Source organism: Hesperophylax consimilis, chromosome 7 (genome assembly GCF_061612785.1).
Source record: "Hesperophylax consimilis isolate HC1 chromosome 7, BYU_Hcon_1.0, whole genome shotgun sequence".
NCBI classification, from domain to species: domain Eukaryota; kingdom Metazoa; phylum Arthropoda; class Insecta; order Trichoptera; family Limnephilidae; genus Hesperophylax; species Hesperophylax consimilis.
This window is the reverse complement of record NC_142842.1, coordinates 28,543,148-28,564,109: the sequence shown is the minus strand read 5'-3', so window position 1 is coordinate 28,564,109 and position 20,962 is coordinate 28,543,148. Positions and strand designations below refer to the sequence as shown.

The 20,962-nt window shown below is 34.6% G+C and overlaps 2 protein-coding genes and 1 non-coding gene across 6 annotated transcripts in view; 1 reads left to right on the top strand and 2 right to left on the bottom strand.

Moving 5' to 3' along the window:
* Positions 1-6,238, bottom strand: part of LOC149422606 (uncharacterized) — a 254,636-nt gene extending 248,398 nt beyond the window's left edge. The window contains exon 1 of the mRNA XM_089633400.1: positions 5,701-6,238. Coding sequence (XP_089489526.1) covers positions 5,701-6,082 — 382 coding nt within the window. The 5' untranslated portion in view covers positions 6,083-6,238. The remainder of the gene's footprint in view (positions 1-5,700) is intronic.
* A 49-nt stretch (positions 6,239-6,287) lies between these two features.
* Positions 6,288-12,971, top strand: LOC149422605 (putative Golgi apparatus membrane protein-like protein CG5021). 4 transcript variants are annotated; one of them, XM_089633399.1, is made up of 5 exons: positions 6,288-6,423; positions 6,723-6,787; positions 7,263-7,497; positions 10,515-10,628; positions 11,932-12,971. In XM_089633399.1, exons 1-5 carry the CDS (start codon positions 6,409-6,411, stop codon positions 12,124-12,126), a joined length of 624 nt encoding a protein of 207 aa, XP_089489525.1. In that variant the 5' UTR covers positions 6,288-6,408; the 3' UTR covers positions 12,127-12,971. The 4 variants fall into 4 exon arrangements, with proteins under 4 accessions (XP_089489525.1, XP_089489524.1, XP_089489523.1 ...); XM_089633398.1 differs by having other exon boundaries at positions 10,503-10,628; XM_089633397.1 differs by having other exon boundaries at positions 6,711-6,787.
* Positions 12,972-20,822: 7,851 nt separating this feature from the next.
* On the bottom strand, positions 20,823-20,916 carry TRNAI-UAU (transfer RNA isoleucine (anticodon UAU)). The gene is made up of 2 exons: positions 20,879-20,916; positions 20,823-20,858 (listed from the first exon to the last, which is right to left on the bottom strand). It is a non-coding gene; the product is annotated as a tRNA-Ile (tRNA).
* Between the last annotated feature and the right edge of the window lie 46 nt (positions 20,917-20,962).

The window sequence follows — 20,962 nt, the reverse complement described above, 5'->3', positions numbered from 1 at the left end:
TTATCTATGTCCTAATACAATCCTTATATACATATAATTATAGTGACACATTTAAAATGAATCAATCACATATTTTCGTAGTTTAATTTTAAATGTTTTTATGTTTTCTTCTGATTTTATTTCTTCTGGTAGCTCTCCAAATATCTTCAACGCTCCGTACATCAATGACTTTTGACCGTAAGTTTTTTTTTCCTGAAGGGGAGTCTCAATTCATTTCTTTTCCTCGTCTCATGTGTGTGTTTGTTCTGTAATTTATCAATTTTTCTTAGGAATTCACTAGACGTATGGCCATTGATTATCTTGTAGATTAAAAATATGGTATTAAAGTAAATAATTTGTTTAAATTTTAATATCTATACAAATTGAAAATATCTCCCGAGTAAAAATAAATGCCGCCGACGGGAATTGAACCCGCGCCTTCTGATGTCCGGTTGGGTGCTCTGGACCACTGAGCTACGTCGGCGCATTCCCAACTCGCCAAATAATTCAATATGTACAAGTACTTCAATCGACAATTACTGCTTATTATATTTTTCATCTGCAAACAACCAAATTTATTTTTGTAGGAAATATTTTTTGTGCTATGCATAAAAACCTTTTCTTAAAAACATTAGTTTATCATAAAAAAATAAAATATATATATATATATATTTACTTTCACGTGACGACGGCTGTGGGAGAGCTGTAGGCTCCATGACTCTAGGAACGCGTAGGTTCGAAACCGACAAATAAAATTGACTGTGATTTATAGAGTTAATTTACCAACTACGTATAAAATAAAGGAATGTAACTGCATCATGTTCCAGAGTGGAAGATAATGTCAGTAACGCCATGGTGAAGGACCACACTAAAAATCGAACCATTACACTGGTTTAGTCATAGCTAGACATTGAGGGTTCATTATTTAATTTTATTTTTCACCTTACATAATTATACAGGGTGGCCACAAAAAACGGATTTCAAAATTCCCTGATAATTCCAGGTTTTCCAGGGCAGTTTCTATATTTTTCCCTGATATGTTTTATTTGGTATAAGGACATATCGTTCAAAATTTTATTTTTGAAACATGGTTTTCATCTACGCCAGAAAATTAGAACAGATAAATAAATAAAGGGAATTCCGTAATTTAAAGCATTTATTATTTCCTTGCACCACAATAATCTATTCAAAACAAAATACACTTATTACAAATTTATGATATTTCGCCTGAAGACAATTTGTGTACAAATGAAAAGACCAGACATAAATAGACAAATAAACAAAATTAAGTACAGTAGAACCCCGATAATTCGAAAAAACGCGTATTTCGAAATTTTCGCCAAAAAAATTTCCGCAGAAAATTTTTTTCATACAAAATTTTTTTTAATTCGAAATTCGTTAATTCGTAATTCGAAATTTATTTTTGTCCGCGCACGAAAATTTGTTAATGAAATTCGAAAAAATTTGATTTTTGCGAAAATAAATCATAATATTTCGTAAATCTGAATCTAAAAGTCAGGTAAAACGCCGAAAAATGTATTTTTACGTTCTGATACATCGTCCTAATTAGTATTATTATTTTGAATCGATTTACACTGGAATGTTGTATTTTTTCAAATTTATTTCGAATATCCGAGTTTGAAGTGCCGAGAAAATACGATTTACGCGGATATATGTCGTAGTTTTACGAGTTTACACCAAATATCTGTATTTAAAGGGTCGGCCGCGAAATTTCGATTTACGCGTAAATGTATCGTATATTTACGAATTTATTTCGAATATTTGAATTTAACTGGCCCGCTGCGACGGAAATCGGCCGCAAAATCTCGATTTACGCGTAAATATATGGTATTTTTACGAATTTATTTCGAATATCTGAATTTTAAAGGGCCCGCCGCGACGGAAATCGGACGCAAAATTTCAATTTACGCGGAAATATTTCGTATTTTGACTAACTTTACTTCGAATATCCGAGTTAAAAAATTCGGCGCGACGGATATCGGCCGAAAAATTTCGATTCACGCCGAAATATGACATATTTTTACGAATTTACTTCAAATATCTGAACTCAAAAGGCCGGCCGCGACGAAAAACTGCCGATAAAATTCGATTTACGCGGAAATACTTCATATTTTTACGAATTTACATCAAATATCTTAACTTAAAGAGTCGGCCGCGACGGAAATGGGCCGAGCATTCTCGATTTACACGGAAATAAACCTAACGAATTTATTTCGAATATTTGAATTTAAATGGCCCGCTGCGACGGAAAACTGCCGATAAAATTCGATTTACGCGGAAATACTTCATATTTTTACGAATTTACATCAAATATCTTAATTTAAAGGGTCGGCCGCGACGGAAATGGGCCGTGCATTCTCGATTTACACGGAAATATATCGTATTCGACGGAAATCGGCCGCGCATTCTCCATTTTACACGGAAATATATCGTATTTTTGCGAAATCGACAGTGAAATCTCGATTTAAGCGTAAAAATATAGCATTTTTACGAATTTATTGTGAATATCTGAATTTAAAGGGCCCGCCGCTACGGTAATCGGCCGCGAAAATATATTAATAATAATTGGTATTAATACGAATTTACAACTAAAATACCACCCGGATTTGAAGAGGCGGCCGAGAAAATCGATTATCGGCGTATTTTTTTTTTTTCATAAAAATTCGAATTACGTGGGAATTTGTTAATTCGAAATTTGATTTTTGATGTCCCGTGGATTTCGAATTAACGAGGTTCTACTGTATTGACACTTTGTAAAAATGTTGATAATGATAATCTTTAAATTTTATTACGACCGTACTGGATGTCCGACCCTTTTGACACTTTGTTGCAACTTTGCTAGCTTTTTCTTTATAGATTTCGCACCAACATAGTATAGGGGAAAAACCAAGGCGGGTGGTTTACGACATGATTGTGTTGCAAGAGCTATTTACGAAAATAATAATAAAAAATACCTACTTATCTAGTTTGTCTTTGTCGGCATATCTTTTGTTACACACGCCGCAAGTAAAAGTAATAAAACACAACTTTGGGACTTCACAAATCGTAAATAACGAATTTCGTTTTATTTTTGGAATTCCCTGATATTTTAAGAAAATTTTAAAATTCCCTGACATTTCCCTGATAATTCCCGGTTCGGTAAAATTCCCTGATAATTCCCGGTTTTCCCGGTTTTCCAGGTCTGTGGCCACCCTGTTATACTTTACCCGACTTACTAGATAATGTTCGACCTGAGACGGGAAATATAGTTGAGATGTGGGTACCTAAACATTTGACATTTAAAAAATATGTTAGTATAATAAATAAATTATAAAGGACAGTATTGTTCAATACACGCTTTGGACGGTACCTACCTAGATAAAATCAATACATTGACGTTACTTACATAAAGCATGTAAAACAATTTCCACATTTCTTGAAAATCAAGTTTTAAATTATGTTGTTAATTGAACAGTACGTATTTGCACTTCCAATAGAAAACAAAATAAATATAAAATAATTCGTCTGGTTGATTTAAAAGTGCGGTGGAGCACAGTGTAAAAAATGAGACAACAAAGACAAGACCAGATTCATGGCCGACTACTTTGTTCCTTGATACGCCTCGCAGCTCGCAGCCACCCAATATAAATAATAATAATATACAATGAAATACACCAGCAACTGGTACCCAACCATAGAACAACGTATTATCTTCAGTGCACCCAACGAACACTATTTATTATAACAATAATAAATAAATAAACAACGTTTGGGTAGGTACTTACCTATAATAACTGATCAAAAATAGTTTGAAAAAAATCATACTTGCGGGTTGCGGGTAGGCAATGAGTACCTACCTACCTACTTACTCACATAATTATAATTTTTAATCGAGTTTATTTGTTTTCTGTTGACTTGGAACATAATATTTGAATTTAGTAATGGGACTTAAGCATAGACATATGAATATTTCATATGTCTGTGGACTTAAGTATTGTCAACTTTGAATTTTATTTTTTATGTGAATACCGCACAAGAGTCGTAACTGTTCCCAACCATCTGGAGCCATCGAGACTGTGGCATCTCCAATTGGGGTATGTTGCTGGAGGTAGTGGGGAGGGGAAAGAGATGGGGAAGATGGTGGTTCAGATTTGGTCACCATTGGGCTAAAGCCATTTCAAGCAACGATTTAATTTTAAATGGTAGTCTTAAACCAGGGCAATCCTGAAATTATATTCCACTCCGGAACGTGCGGCAAATATACCATATACTATTTTATACGATTAATTTGTGAAATAACTCAAATCCATCAAATAAAATTTATTTGCGCACGCTGGTATTTGAACCCGCGACCTTCGAATTGCTAGTCGAGAGCTTTACTCTCGACCATGGAGGCCGTCAAACTGAATCGAAACGTAAAAAAGCATATTTATAAATACATTAAATGACAGATTTTTACAATGTTATGCATTTGTGAAGTCGATAACAATAGTTTATTGTAAATTATAACAGAGTCGGAATGAAATTATAATAAAAAAATTTATAATGTCACTTATCTATTGATACATTATTGCACTGAGTAAAATGAAAGTAACTTACATTTTAATTTTTTTAAATTTCTTTGGGGCTTTACGAAGCGCCCTTGTAGTGGGTACCTACTTCACAAAAATAATATTTGGCTGATTTTTATAGCGCCGTTTATTGAAAAATCACCTCAAGGGCACTGTGTGCACAATAGTAACGCTATAGAAATAAACAGGGTTTCCAGATGTCAGATTAGTCTTTTCATTGAATTTATTACTACATGTTTAGTAAAATTGATCTAGCACTCATTGAAAAGCTGGAAAACGATCATTAACTTATGGCGTTAGCCGTGTTTAGTGACCAGATTTTAATAGGCAGGAACTTTCTCACCTTTTCCATCTCATCTCCTCCCCCTCCCCATACCCTCCAACATACCCCATTTGGGGATGCCATAGTCTTACTGGCTCCGGGAAAAAAAATCTTTGGAACGGGGATAATAAAATGTAAAAAAAATAACAACATCCGCCTCCCTCTCTGGTCTGTTTTTAATTAAAAAGTATAAATAAACAACTAGGTAGGTACCAAATGTGTCGTAGTTTCCCATCCCTGTTCTGAACGGTCGCACTGCCTTGCACGGGTATTTTAGGTCGATTGGGTGTAATGCATAATATTATATTTGGCATGGAAATTAGCATCTTATTATTCTACTCGTCATACGTATGTAATCTGCTTGTTATTCAGATAAGGCTGGAATACATAGCACGACATCGCTTTTCTTCTCGTCGTGTATTCAAAGTAATTAATAATATTTAGGTTTCTGGATTATATTTTAACTTTTCACCCTCACAATGGAATGATAAATCCAATTTTGTTACATAATCTGTTTATTTACTAACAATGATGTAAGATGAACCACGTTCAAATAAGAACTCCGCAGAAAAACTGCGATCTAATACGCACGAATAATGTGGTGCTAATGTAAACACACAGGCAGCCTAAGCATAATAATATCACGAATGACGTCATTTATTTACCATCAATTGATTTGATAAGGAAGTCAAGTCTAGCGGTCTGTCTTATTGTTTTGTTAAAGGTCTATTATCTAATTAAGTAATGGATACGCACAGACCACAACACACAGAGCCTGTGTAAGTAGATAAGGTAAACAGAAGAGAACAAGGAGTAAGGAGTACGTACTTGGGAACATCCCGTTGAGAGACCAGATGTGGGAGGGCAGCGAGTGTGCGGCGTACACGCGGCCCAAGGCCGAGGAAGCGCCCCCAGGGGCCGCGGCCGCCTCCTCGGCGGAGCTGGAGTCCGTCTCGGGGCTGGCGCCAGCGGACACATCGTAGCTCTGCGAGTTGGCGGGGATGGCGATAGCCTCGTGGGACGCGTGCAGGTCTGGCACCGAGGACAGCGAGCGAGCCCGCTGCCTATCACTAGACACTTGGACCCCCGGGATGGCCCTCAACAAGCTGAAACCGGTACTGCCCGCGACCACCTCAGAGCTCGAGCTCGTCGAAAAAGTTCTGGTCCGAGGACTCTGCCCGCCGTTCGTAGTGCTCGCTTTAGCACCCATCACGATTTATATTTACATACAAAAGCGACGAGGGTTCCGATGCCACTCTAAAATATACACTTACATCGACGGAACTCCAGAATTTCGCGTTAAAATACCACCCTTGACAGAAGGCGACATTTTGCACAGAAACAAATGGCCGAGACGATAAAGAACGGAAAAATGACGGCTGATCGTTTCGTCTGAAGTATGCGCGGATGGAAGTAAATACAGCACTGGCCGTATGGATTTTACATACGCGTTTGACAGAAGATGTCATGCCTTCAGCCGTAGTTCCTATTCCTGCCAACTGTATCTAACTTCAGTCGCTATAATATCCGACAACTATGGCTTCCGCCACGGTAAGGTTTTTGACGTTTAAAAGTGATTTGTTATTGAAATACCAGTAAAGAGTTGTTTTTATCGAGTTGATTAATCTATTAAACCCATTTTATTCTAGAATATTACTTATTTACATTAGTTTTACAGCATGCCGTAGTTTAGTATCACTGACGTTTCTCCAGTAATGCCAACTGTTGGTGATGTGTACATTTGTTTTGCAGTTTATTTAATTTCGCATAATAAAAATGATAATAACGCTTTTGCTTTTTTGCTCAATGCTTTCCCTTTTTCTTGTTATTGAAAACAGGGTGTACCACAGGTGCCGCTCCTGGACGATGACACCGTCGCTTTTGGCGAGGAGGACATGGGAGATAAGCAATTCACGTAGGTGTTCACGTGTTATTATTACCTTTCAAATTCTAATAAGTTGCTTTAAAAACTTTACATTTAAATATAGTTCACAAGGCATGCGACACTCTCCAACAAAAAAACACCTTAAAATCGGGATCACGGGGTCTATCTCATGTTCAAAACAGAGAGATAGAGCCTTGTCAGGGCCGGTCCTGTGCAGGCGCAATTGGAGCAGTCCGCTCCCGGCGCCGACTTGCCAAGGAGCCAAGCCATAAAAATAACCTAACACAGCGCCCTTGAGGTTTTTTATTACGCCAGGCGCCGTTTGGATCAGGGCTGGCCCTGAGAACTGTAATCCTACACTCCAAAATCAACTAATCAAAGCATCCGTTCTCTGCAATCTTATATTGAAATAGTGTAGAAAACCATTATTAAAGTTTACAATAAAAGATATCCAATCATTTCCCTCTTAACTTCATAATTTAAACCCGATTCCATTCTTTTCCAGCCACCCCTACATAGTATTCTTCCACCTTGTGTTCCGGTGTTCAGCAATAGTGATCTACATCCTATGCGGGTGGTTCTCGGATTCCTTCATAGCCAGCTTCGTGTGCATTATCCTCCTTCTCTCCGCCGACTTCTGGACCGTGAAGAACATAACGGGAAGACTGCTAGTCGGCCTCAGGTGGTGGAATTATGTTGACGACGATGGTAAATCTCATTGGGTCTTTGAGGCCAGAAAGGTAATCAATCGCAGGCATATTAAGTATACTAGTTTTTCGAGCTAACACGGTGTGGGTAAATAATTGTACTAATTATTAATCTTCTATAAATGAACAATACTGCTCAAACATTCAACTTTGCACACTGCACCACGAAAGACATTGTTTTTCGTACTCGCAAACATAACATTTGCCGATTCAATTACATATCATTTTTCGTGGTCGTGTTTTGGCAGTATTTTTTATTTGATTTTCGTGAAAATATGCATAAGCCGACAATAAAAATGATGAAAAAGTTTTATTACGTCCAAAAATAATTTTGTCTTATTATTTAAAACTATTTATTTATATTTGGACAAAGCATGTATTATTTGATAGATTAAATAATAAAAATATAAGATAACACTGCATTTTCTATGATGAGAAAAGTTCAAAAGATAGTGACAATATCATCGCACGCTGTCACTATAATATCTATCACTTTATAATATCTATTAATAATTTCTATTATTAACTGTAAAAAGCATTTGTTGTTGTTATATTAACCAAATAAATGGGGTATTTTCACAAACTAAGTATGTATACAGTTAAAAGTGTGCAGTAGATTTAAAGTTTATTTTCTGTTTCTGATCATTGTACTAAAAATGTGTAATTTTAATATATTCATTCATAATTATTGATTTGAAAAACCTCACATCCTGAAACAGTTCCATCTGGCTACGTCATTATGATGTAGAATACGCCAAAATCGCTGAATTCACAAATAAAAAAGAGCAAATCAAAAGTGGCACATTTTAAATTGCAGAATATTTATTGGCCAACATAAAAATAAAATATGAATACCTTCATTATCGTAATTTTTTCCAGAATACTAAAAAACAGTGAAAATACCCTATTGAGTTCCGAGTATTATTTCATTTCACAATAATTAATTTGTATTTATTAACGTTTGAAAATTTATATGTACTTATGCATGTTTTCATGTCATCTCTTGCATTATGCAAATTTACCAATTATAGTTTTGAAAAGATCAATTACATCGTGAATAATAGCAGTTTTGATTAATGTAAACAAACCAAGTAATCTTACAAGAGTTGTATCTCCTGCTGAACATCGCCTCATAAGCAATAAAATAATAATTAATAAAAACCCCAGTAGAACCGAACCCAAGTTTGTCTAAGCCTTGTATTTATAAATATCCACCCATCCATTTACTTTTTTTTTTGACAATAGAATCCCTGAATATGAATCCATTCCTACAATCCCTGAAGCACAAATTGTTGGCTGAATTAAAAATATCTTGCTAATTAACAATTTGGGCATTTTATAACAGTTTTGCAAAAATATAGTAGTGTTGTAATTTTATTGAATGTTGCATTTGAAAGACCTTATAATTTTAATATAAACTTTAAATTGCTCTCTGATGTTGAATATTGAATGAACTGATCAGTCTAAAACCCAAGGGCTCATAACCTTTTTGAAGTTGGGAGCTAAATTTTACTAGATCCTTTTCGATTGACCCGATCACAAACCACCAATGATTGATCAATCCCTTTTTCAAAAAACATTTGATCGATGTGCTGTCAGATCAGTGAGCACTCGTGCAACCATACATGTATAATTATTGTAGATCAGGCGTCTCGAATCTCGTTCTCACGACAGAGATGATAGATATCTGATATTGGCTGTCATTGCACTTTCAGTCTGAAACCATTCAGATTTCAATGTCCATTTCAGATTAACCATCTCTATTTCTGTATAAGAGAACAAGGCTTGAGATGCCCCGTCTACAGAATTTATAAATCTATGGTCTACGTCAACACATCCATCTATCTGTGGCATTTTTTCTACATTTTAAACTGCCCAGTCAAAGATCGGATACTTCTAAAATGATTGATCGACCCATGATTACTTTTTACCCTTTTCATGGGGATCAACTTCTAATAAGAATCTTACAAGAATTTTTTCTGTTACTTTTTTTTATATTTCTTCGAAAATTTTACCATTAAACCACGAATCAAGCAAAAACCAATTTGTCGTGTGACCAGGATATAAATTTTTTCATCCATGGTTGTAAATTAAAAATAATGTATTGAAATAATTTATTTTTTTCACATAATTATTGTGATCATTCCAATGACGTTACTGTATATACTGTACTGTATTAGACGCGCTGTAGAAATCTCAAAGTGACCAGCGAAATGTACATCAATTGTAGTACTTTCGATTTCAATTGTGACGCATCGCGTAAAGTCATGTGCTACCTCCAAGTAAATTGCCTTAAAAAAGTAGTAATATGGCCTCGTGTATGATGAGAAAGCGTTTTAATTACTTTTCAAACACTAGTTAAAGCCAAGGAATAACATTTAATTTGTAAATACACACAATTTTTATTTATTTGTTGTTTATTATTATAAATAATACAGTTATTTCCCGTTCAAAGATTTTATATATCATAGAGAAAATGCAAGGTCGACTAGAGTACAGGTTGGACCCGCAACAGCCAAATTACAAAGTTAGTACTGTCGCCAACTAAATTTCACTGTTTGAAACAGTCTAATATTTATATGCTTGCTGTAAAATAACATAAAAATCAGCGGTAACGACGAGTATCAACAAGAATCGCTGCCATTTTCAAACTGTTGTTGCCCTATTATGGCACGGCACTGACTTAATCACTTGACACCTCAAAATCTGTCAGGTGCCCACGCCCCCTACTTTAGTCGGTTCTATCGTTTATTCCGTTCATAAACATATACATTTTTTTGTTTGTCTTTGTCATACATGAGCAATGTTTGTTTTAAGAATTTGCTGGCAACATAAGTGTGTTTCTTAATAGCCACATTTTACCTTCATTTTGTGAGACAATAACAAGTCTAGATATATTGTAACGTCATTGGATTAATCGAAACTATCTCCGCGATCGACCGGTTGGGAAACACTGGTCTAATCCTTCAGAAGTTTGCTCAGTGCAATACAAAGCGAGGCATTTAGTAATGAAATCATAAAAGTTTATATAACGATAGGGCTCCCCACAGGGACGGGTGAACCCCCACGAGAGCCGCATGTTCTGGATGGCGCTCATCCTGTGCCCCGCCATGTGGGGCATCTTCTTCATCGTGGCGCTCTTCGCACTCAAGTTCAAGTGGCTGGTGAGTATCAACCAATTATTCTCTAATATCCGAGTTAAAGATACCACGATGAAATTGTAACGCAGCTATACTGCAATTAAGTATGTGATGTTTTCTCATAACAAAAACATTAATTTCTAAAGTCACCTATAATAATTTCCTATTTTGAAAGAGCAGGGGGCTTAATTGGCCCGGTAGCCTATATGTCAATTTGTCAAAAAAAATCATTGTTACATGCTTTTCTTATTGAATTTTCCTGTTTTTGATTCTTAGAAAATACTTTAACACCCTGTTTCTCATTACAATAATGAGCAATAACTTCTTGAATCTCTCTGTAATATTCAAATCATTGTTGGAATGACATTACAAACATATAGACACGATATTGACTCACAAAATGTGGGAAGTAACTAACACACAAGTTTCCAGTAAATTCTCAAACTTTCAGTAGTGTACAACAAAGATAACAGACACAATCAAAATAATTGTATTATTAATTTATAATAAGTAATATTAGTTGCACATGAACTCACGCGATGCATGACAATTTTGTATTAAATCGAAAAGACGGCAGCTACCGTACCTTTTGATCGCGGGTTTGAGATCTCTACAACATGTCTAAAAGTTTTGTAATGTCATTGAGTATTATTTATATTTTCATTATTTGAGTAGTGTCTCTCATAAACATTTGAAAAAAGTATCAAATTTCAACGAATAACAAACATGAGTTTGTTTATTTTTTCATTGTTTCAAATTGATTTATGATGTAATTCGGAAAAAGCATTTGAAAGCGTTCTCTTATAAAACAGAACACATGCAAAATATCAATCAAAGAGCCACAGGCAAAAATTTTGCTAGTTCAAGGTCGAATCAATTGTTCAATATTTTTAGATATTTTATTAAGCCAAGTGAGTTGTACGAAAAGGCTCGTAGGCCGCAAGAAATGGACTCACTACATGTTGCTCATTGCATGTTGCTTTATTTTGTCAGTATCTTGTAAACTGAAATTTAAAAATTACTCTAATTTGGTATGTATTACTCTAACATGTATGAATTTTCCTTCCGATTCATTAAAAAATATTTTAAGATAATCACTTTATATACCTACCTAATATTATATTGATAATGTTGCTAATCTGATGTTTATGAGATAATAAGATATGATAATAATCTTTTTATGATCCAATAGTAATCAAGATACACCAGAAAAATCGCACAGCAAAATCATAAAAAAAATGGAGTTGGCATAGTTCATTTGGTAACAATTGATTTGTCATCTTCAATACCCATTAAATAAAATAATCAATAATGTTATTTGTTTCAGCTTTTGGTGATGATTGCCCTTACTTTAAACGGAGCCAACCTCTACGGATACGTCAAGTGCAAGTTTGGCACAAAGGAGAATCTCTCATCCGTCACATCTGACTTTGTGAAGCAGCAGATCTTCCAGAATGCGGCTTCCTTCATGTCGCCCAAGCCCGCCCAGCCCACCACCAGCAAGCCAACTGGCATCATCTAATCAACTATCCAGCCAATAGCCAATAGAGCCAATTCAAACGTTGGTCGTTGATTTGGTCAATAGAGCCAAATCAAACATTGGCCATTGATGTAGTCAATAGATCCAAATCAAACATTGGCCATTGATGTAGTCAATAGAGTCAATTCAGACGTTTGTTGTTGGCATAGCCAATAAAGCCAATTCAAACGTTGGCCATTGATGTGATGTTTATTATTAATAATATTATATTTTATTTATGAATCTGTATAAATTCCTTTATTGATAAATAATATAAGTATTGTAGGTTATATCTTACTATTAAATCTTATTGTGATTTATATTTTCCATTATTTACGGTGTCGTTGAAACTAAAAGAATTTGCATTATCATTTTGTATTTATATCATACCTTACAAGAGCCCAGTGTACATCCAGGGGAACTACATCTCCACCGGGTTGGGTGACAATGTGAGGTGGATTAACCACTTTGTGCATTCATGCTTTATTTTATTCTCCCTGCTATCTTGGTACCGCAGCCGTCCTTATTTAAAGCAGCTTTTTTTCCACAGTGAAACATTAAATTTATCCGTATTTTTAGTAATGTCGAATTGCAGTGACCGAAATAAACAAGAACTGTATTTTCTTGATTTAGATTTTACTATTCAACTTGGTCTCTACTCCCATTATAAGTTAATTCTGTTATATTATGCTTTCTTTAAACTATATGTTCGAATTCAAAGAAACCTTTATTGATAGGTATATTCTACCAAAGGAGCTAAAGAAGCATTTACATATTTAGTATTGAAAGTATTATATTATCATTTTGATGACCTACTGCACAATAAAAACCACTACAAATGTATTTTACTTTGCCTATTTTTTTAATATTGAAAAGTCAATAATTAATCTGTACAAAACATATAATTTTGATATTTGACATGCCGATAAAGATGAGGGGGAAAAAACCAAGTTGCAAGGAGTGGGGCGTGGTGTAGGCGTCACCCTTTCAATGACTGGTCAATAAATGAATCCGACAGTTTACAGGCAACTCGCATGAAAATAAAATCTTCGTATGAATTACCAGTCCTTTTTTACAAAAGCGCGTTCGAAATTGCTAGCAGCAATAAACATTAAAACAGTAATAAACGTTATTGCAAATCCTGTGAAAAATTTCTGCTTTTTTCGAAAATCAAATATTTTGTTACAGTGTTTAGTTAAACACTTGTGCAAATGAGTTATAATTTGCTTATGTGCATGCTGAGTGAATGCGTTACTTTTTAATGATACATATAGTTAGGGTTGTCACACAAAAGCTCCTACATATAACAATAATAATAAAATCTTCTATTTGAATTTTAATTAATTTATGTTGACTATATCATAAATAATTTAACTAAAATAATTCATAGCAGAACCATTATTATTTATAGTAAATATTCTCAGTATCGCCCTGGTTGCTTGAAATGGCTTTCGTCGTGTTTGGTGATCAGTTCTTCTTAGCCAGGTACTTGTCACCAGTACTTTCAGTCCCACAACATAGCCGGGAGTGGGGATGCCACAAATGGTCTGCAACATCTTAATCATGCTCTTAATTATAATCAATTTATGTGAATTATTACACACATAATTTCATTAAAAATACATTATTTGCACTTAGTTCTAGAGTCGGTGATAAATGGTATTCTGAAAACTAGTTAACCCACTGTCATTATTTTGTTATACATATTATTCAATCTCCTATGACCATGAGTAACACAAAGTAGGATGCTTTTATTCAGTGTGGCTGAGCAGACAGATACGCATTTCCATTTGAATTGCTGGGCGAAAAACACCTAAGTGCTTAGCCATCTTCTATTTTACAAAAGGCAATGTTTCTACTACCGTGGTACGAATACACCCAATGGTAGGCAGGAAAACACCTCAATTTTACTTCACATCAATTTCTTTTAATAAAACATAAATAATAATAAGTGTTTATTCCGGTATGCGTGGAGGTTAGTGCGGTCACACACATTCCATATAGAGGTACAAAAAAATATGATCAAAAACAAAAAATAGAACAAAAATAACAGTTGAATTGAATACAAAACAGAATAGAATGATAAAAATAATAGAAAGTTGAAGCCTTTAGGGAGCCGTGACTTAGCGCTAGTATTTTTCTACAATGTGCGTCAATGCTGGAGGATGGAGTGAGGCGGGCTTCCATCGTGAGGCTATTTCCAGAGCTGCTTATCCTTTCCCTCATTCCTGCCACCCTGGATCTAATAAGGGCTGCATATCCGGGAACTCGCCCCTCCGTGAACATACGGGAAGCGCTGCAGTATCTGGGTAGACAAAACATTGTGCGGAAGGCGTTATTGTATTGGACCCGTAGTCTTTCTATTCTACTCTTTTTGTAGTTTGCCCATAGTTCGCACGTGAACAACGTTGCGCAGAAGGAAAGGAAGAGCGTCCTTTTTACAGCGGTACTGCAAAGGCGAAATCTTCTACTGAGCATGTTTCCTTTAACGCTGAGAGCTCGTCTTTGTCTATCGATATCATCATCGTCCATCAGATTACTGGTGATTATGTGTCCAAGGTATTTAGTTCCTTCGGTCACCTTCAAGTTTACACCGTTCAGGGTAGCTGGAGGAATATTTTTCGGGCCTTGCCCAAGACTTATGACCAATTGAGCCGTTTTAGCGGGGTTATACAACATATTTGTTTCTTCAGCATACTCTTCACATACAGAGGTTTATTAACTATCAGCTGCGGCTGAAGTGTACTGTGATCTCCAAAACCACTAAGCTCCATACTATGGGTCTAACTTTCCTTAGTCTGTAGGTACTTCTATACCTTTTTTGTTTTACATATTGAGTTTTATTTTTCAATGTACATTTGTTACTTAAATTTCATTTACTTTGCTACTGGTTTCGACACAACCGTGTCATTAACTATCAATCTTAAACTAACTTAAGAATTATAAAAGTACAGAAAGATTTAGATTTTATAAGGTGAGTGGGGTGATTTTGGGGGTGGGGGAAGGGGGATGTAGAAATACCCAGTGAGGCCAACATTACTGAATTAGAATATGAAATATTGTAAAATAATGTATCAACAATAAAAAAAAAATGCATTTGAAATTTGAAATATTTATTGGGGTTCTTTGTTAAGGGTAAATATTAGCATTGCCTTAATTGCAATTATTACACTTTGTTTGGGCAATAAAATTTGACACTTTCTTGTTTAGAGCTGAATGCATTAAATTTTGGGAAATTTTAAAAACAGCCCTAGAATGATAATAACCAAGGGCTTCGAAAAGTCAGTACTTAAGAGTATTGGTCAATGCGAATGAACCAACACTTAAACTTACATTTTACAATGAGAAATAATTTATAATCCTAGAATTCGTGACATCATTAAAGGACATTGTGTTTATCAAATACCAGACTGTTAGATAAATTATTTTATTTGGGATTTTACTTGTTTGCGGATGTGGGGAAAAATATTAAGTTATGATAATGTTAAAAGTGGTGGGAAAATGAATCTTATGACTAAATTATTTACAATAGGTATTGTCGCATTCATTCTGGAATGAACAGGCAATGTTTGTATGTTTGTGTCCTGTAGGCTAAAAAAAGAATCAACCGATATTGCTGAGTTTGTTGCTATTAGTGCCAGGAGTGTTTAGATTGTGGTTTGGATGGTAGAAGAAGATGGAAGCGCCCGAGGAATATTTAATGCAATATCTCTGCACTGGAATGAGATACGGAGTCGATGTAATGTATTTTTTTAACAGTAACATTGTGGTATACGGTAGTGAATGGTGGAAGAATTCGGAGATGCCCGAGAAAGATATTAGGGTACAATAATTTTACTTTGAATAAATAAATAAATAAATATTGAAATTAAGCAATATACAGGGTGTATCGGCACGTACCCGACAAACTTTAACCAGCTATTCCTTAGCATATTTGGAGTAAAAAATCTTATGTGCACTTTGCTGTCCGGTAATGTTTTTTTTTAATAAAAAATTTATTATTCATATTTTCACCACATGTCACCACTGTTTTATCCTTTGTCAAAGTTTAAAAACCCATCTGGCAAATATTTTATTCGAATTCCGTTGAATAATGCACGTGTGTACCTATATTGACGCACTTTTACAAGCACAGCGAAATGGCACGGCACCATTCGTCTCATTTTTAACTATTATTATTTAGTGTGTGCGAAAGAGCGAAGACGCTTTTTGACATACTTGCTTATAACAGCTGTTGAACACGAAACGCAATGCCAATGACAGTGATGTAGTGTGGAAATTTTATTTTTTTTTGTTTTTAATTGAAAAAAAAATGCTACCGGACAGCAAAGTGCCCATAACATTTTTTACTCCAAATGTGCTAAGGAATAGCTGGTTAAAGGTTGTCGGGTTAGTGCCGATACACCCTGTATAATACCATGGAGAAAAACATAACATTATGAAAACAAAAGAAAGGATTATTATTTTTTTTATTTTATTAATGTCCACAAGGCACATCACTGATTGTCCAACTATTTCTTAAGTCTGGACGTGATTTCTTATGTGGCGATCTTTCCCTTTCTCCCTATGTGTAGTGGAAACAGGGTACTCAAAGTCAGTGGTAGGAAATTAATCGGCTCCCTTGTGATTTACTGGCCAAAATTAAATTATTAAAAAAATTAAATCTTCGTTCCTATTAAATGTAGAGTCGTTCTTAACAAAAAATTAGCGTCCTTGCAAGAGCCCTGAAGGGGTAACCATAAGTTACCTATACCGGGGCGGGTAAGTGGTGGGAACCTCGAATGGCCAAAATTCCATAAGCAGCCGGACATAGGTGAATCTGCTAGAAATAATAAAAAATGATATATGTTATTTACAGTTTCATTTCCACTGGTAAAGTAGAAGGCAGGAAAGTAGAGGAACCTTCAATCGGTGAAAGACTGAGGAATGAAGGACCGTGGCTCACCATGGCATGGCATTGAAATAAAATATCCATACATATATATGGTAATTTCCACAAATATTCATGAACTTCTGTGGATATTCATGATTTTTTATAAAACTGATAAATTTTCATAAATATATCTAAACATCCTAAACATTCATATCCACAAATATCCATAAATATCCATGTAATATTCAAAAGAATCCATAAATATCCATGTAATATTCAAAAGTATCCATACATACCCTTGCAATTTGGGTACCTATCCATGAATTTCCATAGTCTCTTACATTTTCATAAATATCCACACATACAGTACCAATGAAATTCCAATTTCCATAAAACTCTTAAATGTTCTTAAATTTTCCACACATTTTGGTGTCCGGGGGTAAAGTCCACAAACTTCGGGGGGTGATTCTACACGATGGTAAAAAAGATAAATAAATTTTCGAAATTCGGTTTTTTCCCATTCATAAATATTTTTCCACAGAAGAATATTATTTTTCCCATACAAACAATTCAACTGTTGTACCTTAAAACGTTAAAATTTCTAAAAAAGTTATCGATCCTTTTTGCTTGTATTTTCATGTAGAATCACCTCCTAAAGTTTATGCACTTTACCTGGACAACCTGTATACAGGGTGTTAATTGACGTACTTGACTTACTTAAATCAGTGATTCCTAACATTATTTGGAGTAAAAAAGCAAATGAATTTTTGGATCCCGGTGACTTTTGATATTTTTTGTTATAATAAAAAACAAAGAAAATCAGTAGGAATTGGACAGCTAGGGTCGATGTGAGGAGTTTAGCGGTTACTCGGCTGAATTACCGAGACGACACGTAGGAGATTTTTTTTAAAATTGTAAGTATTTAAAAAACTTTGAAAAAAAATATTTTTATAAATGCCATTGGATACCAAAATTTAATTGATTTTTTTTGAAGAAAAAATGTCAGGAATCACTGGTCAAGTACGTCCTTTAACACCCTGTTTACATAAAATATCCATGCACTTATATAAATATCCATTGATATCAATGAATTTCTATAAAACTCGTAAATTTTCATAAATATGCATTTACTATCCATAGTAAAATATCCGTGTCCAAGCATTTCCATGAACATCCCAGACGTCCATGAATTTCCATAATACTAGTAATTTTTTTAAAATTCTATATACGTTCATATATAAATATCCAGATACCTACATATTCAGATTCCACGATATTCAACAATGAAAGAAAGACAGTCCAAAATGCAAACGGTTCTTACGAAATATATTCTGTGTATATATACCTATATCCCAACAACCTTGGGTATGAATCGCCATATTCGTAAAAAAATTAAACCGAGGGGTGAGGGGGAAAACTACTTAATTTTTTTTAATGACATATCCCATTCCTTGTCTCATCAAATTCCCTAAAACTCAAAAGCCGTTATAGTTGCATTAACAACACAAAAATATAATTAAAATATTTCACTGTATACCACTTTGTATGCAAATCATTTCAAAAGATATATGTACAAGATGGCTGCCAGGCAATTTCCCCTCACCCTAGATTTCATAAAAATCGTACTAATGGCTTTCCAATGCTCTTTCCATGGCTTTTTAGGTTAACGATGAACCGTATAGAAAATCAAAATACAATCCTCTGTACTAATCATAGACATATGAATATTAGTAGACCTGCCCTAAGTGATTAAAAGCGTATTATCCCCACTCCCCATACCGGTTCCATTGGAGCCGGCTGTGCTCGCGTATGGCCTCAAGTGAAATTTGAAAACGTGACGTCATCATTCTTGTGCGAACTATGGTCGAGGCATCATCGGTTCATTTTACGAAATAACACGGCAAAATGTTGACTTGTACTATGAAAACTTGTAAAAATAGATGTGAAAAAGAGAATAAACCCAATAAGGAAGTTGAGTCCATTTTTTTATTTTTTTTTATCAATGTTCGCATTCAAACTTAAATACTGGTATTTTTTTTTTTTTTTTAAAGTTTGTTTTCATAGTTAAATTAATTCTCAAAGTTTAAATTTTATTAAGCCCGCCAAAACGAGCGGAATCCGAGCGGTAACAGGCGGGGTGTAGTGTGACGTCATTAGAACTGTGAAAACCACGTCGCTTAAGCATTATGTATGGAAAAAAATTTAATTCTTCAACAAGGAATTCCAGTAATTTTTTTACCAATGTTAACCGTCTATTATAATTGATGTTATTAAAAAAAAAAAGAAAATTGATTAAGATTTCATAGTTAAATTAATATTTTAAGTTAGAATATTTGCTTTTCACGCCCGATACGGTACTTGTACGGTATCGCCGTCGCTACTTGTTGACGTTCCCCGCGCGAATTCAGGACCACCGCGCAGAAAAGTAAAGACCAAAAGTAAAATAACGGTTTACAGCCCAGTTCACTGTGAGACTTTTCTGAGCGGCCGGCGGCCTGAAGTGTATCACATGCTTTGTGACATGTATAATAATAAAAACATCTAAGTTATGCAATAAACAACATATTATTATAAAGCACTATACGAATATGTATCTTTAGAAATCCATTTCATATAATAATAATAACAAATACGTACATATATTTGACAAACCCAAATAAACCTTTGGCCTATACACCTCTCTCATCTAAATCGACCATCTCTCATGTAATAGAAAGAGATGCACCATAGGTGTTCCGTTGTACGTACAAGTCACGACACATGTGACGACAGAATTCTTTCGACCAATCGTGGAGCGTATACAGTATATTGCTATTGAATGCTTTTTCAAGAACGTTTAACTAATTGTAAGAATAATAATATAGAAATATATTTATATATTTAGAATCGATATTTTTTGATCTACATGAACATATTTTTTATAAGTCAAAATATTTTTCACTCAACTTCCTTATTGTCGTATTACATTCCATATATAAGCATTATTTTACTTTATTTTAAGCATATTCACATCGTATAATATGAATCAGTTGTTACTATCACATCGAGAAACGTCTGGACGCGAAACACAAAGCTGTTTGGTTGCTGGGAAGTAAATTATGAACATTTATAAAACTGTCTTAACTAAATACTTAAACGAAATATTCGACTCTGAAAATAGAACCGAATTTTTTTGCCGAATTTGGACTTCGCAAATTTGTTCATAACGTGGCGAGTAATTTGCGCTCCCATGTAAAAATGTCTATTCATTCAAAAGCAGATTTTACTTTTAAGAAGTAAATGGTGATATTATAATGCGAGATGCCTATTTACTGTCAGATTGATTTATTGACGAATCACAGTCAGCTTCACTCCCTTCGTTCTTCAACAGTTGATTTTACCCCTCGCCATTATCTTCTCGTCTATTAATTCCTATGTCTGTGGTACTAATTGAACATTATACAGGGTCTTCGATAATTTAAAAAGCGCCAAAACTCAAACCAACAATCCACGATCAAAATGCGTAGGTACACCTATCAAATAATATATTGTGATTTCCACAGAAGATGAAGAAGAATAGTGTTTTAGTTATATGTTATTCAATTTATTATTTATTATATAAAATGTGCCACTAAAGTCTTGTAATTTGGAAGTTTGAACATTTAGCAAAATACCTTACCAGCTAATAAATTACTTAACAAAAAGTGGGTAGTTTTTATGATAAATCATGTGATAAAAATAAATCAATTTTAGATTGCTTTAGGTAGGTAATAAAAGAAGCACAATTTATTACGCAGAGTTACTAAGGAAAATAATATTGGCTTGAGAAAAAAATCTCCAAAAATCATGCTCCAGGTGAGGCTCGAACTCACAACCCCGGCATAGCTCACAAATTTACTGTCTTATAAGTACCGTGCGCTAACCAATTGCGCCACTGGAGCTTTTAAATCTCCCGTCAAAAAAACAGATTTGGTTCAAAGTACTACG

Bases quoted from the DNA above. Each gene is read 5' to 3' on its own strand.
- LOC149422605 (XM_089633396.1), top strand. The intron at 6,788-7,262 runs GTAGGTGTTCAC...ATTCTTTTCCAG, and splicing joins ATGGGAGATAAGCAATTCAC to CCACCCCTACATAGTATTCT. The intron at 7,498-10,502 runs GTAATCAATCGC...ATATAACGATAG, and splicing joins GGGTCTTTGAGGCCAGAAAG to GGCTCCCCACAGGGACGGGT.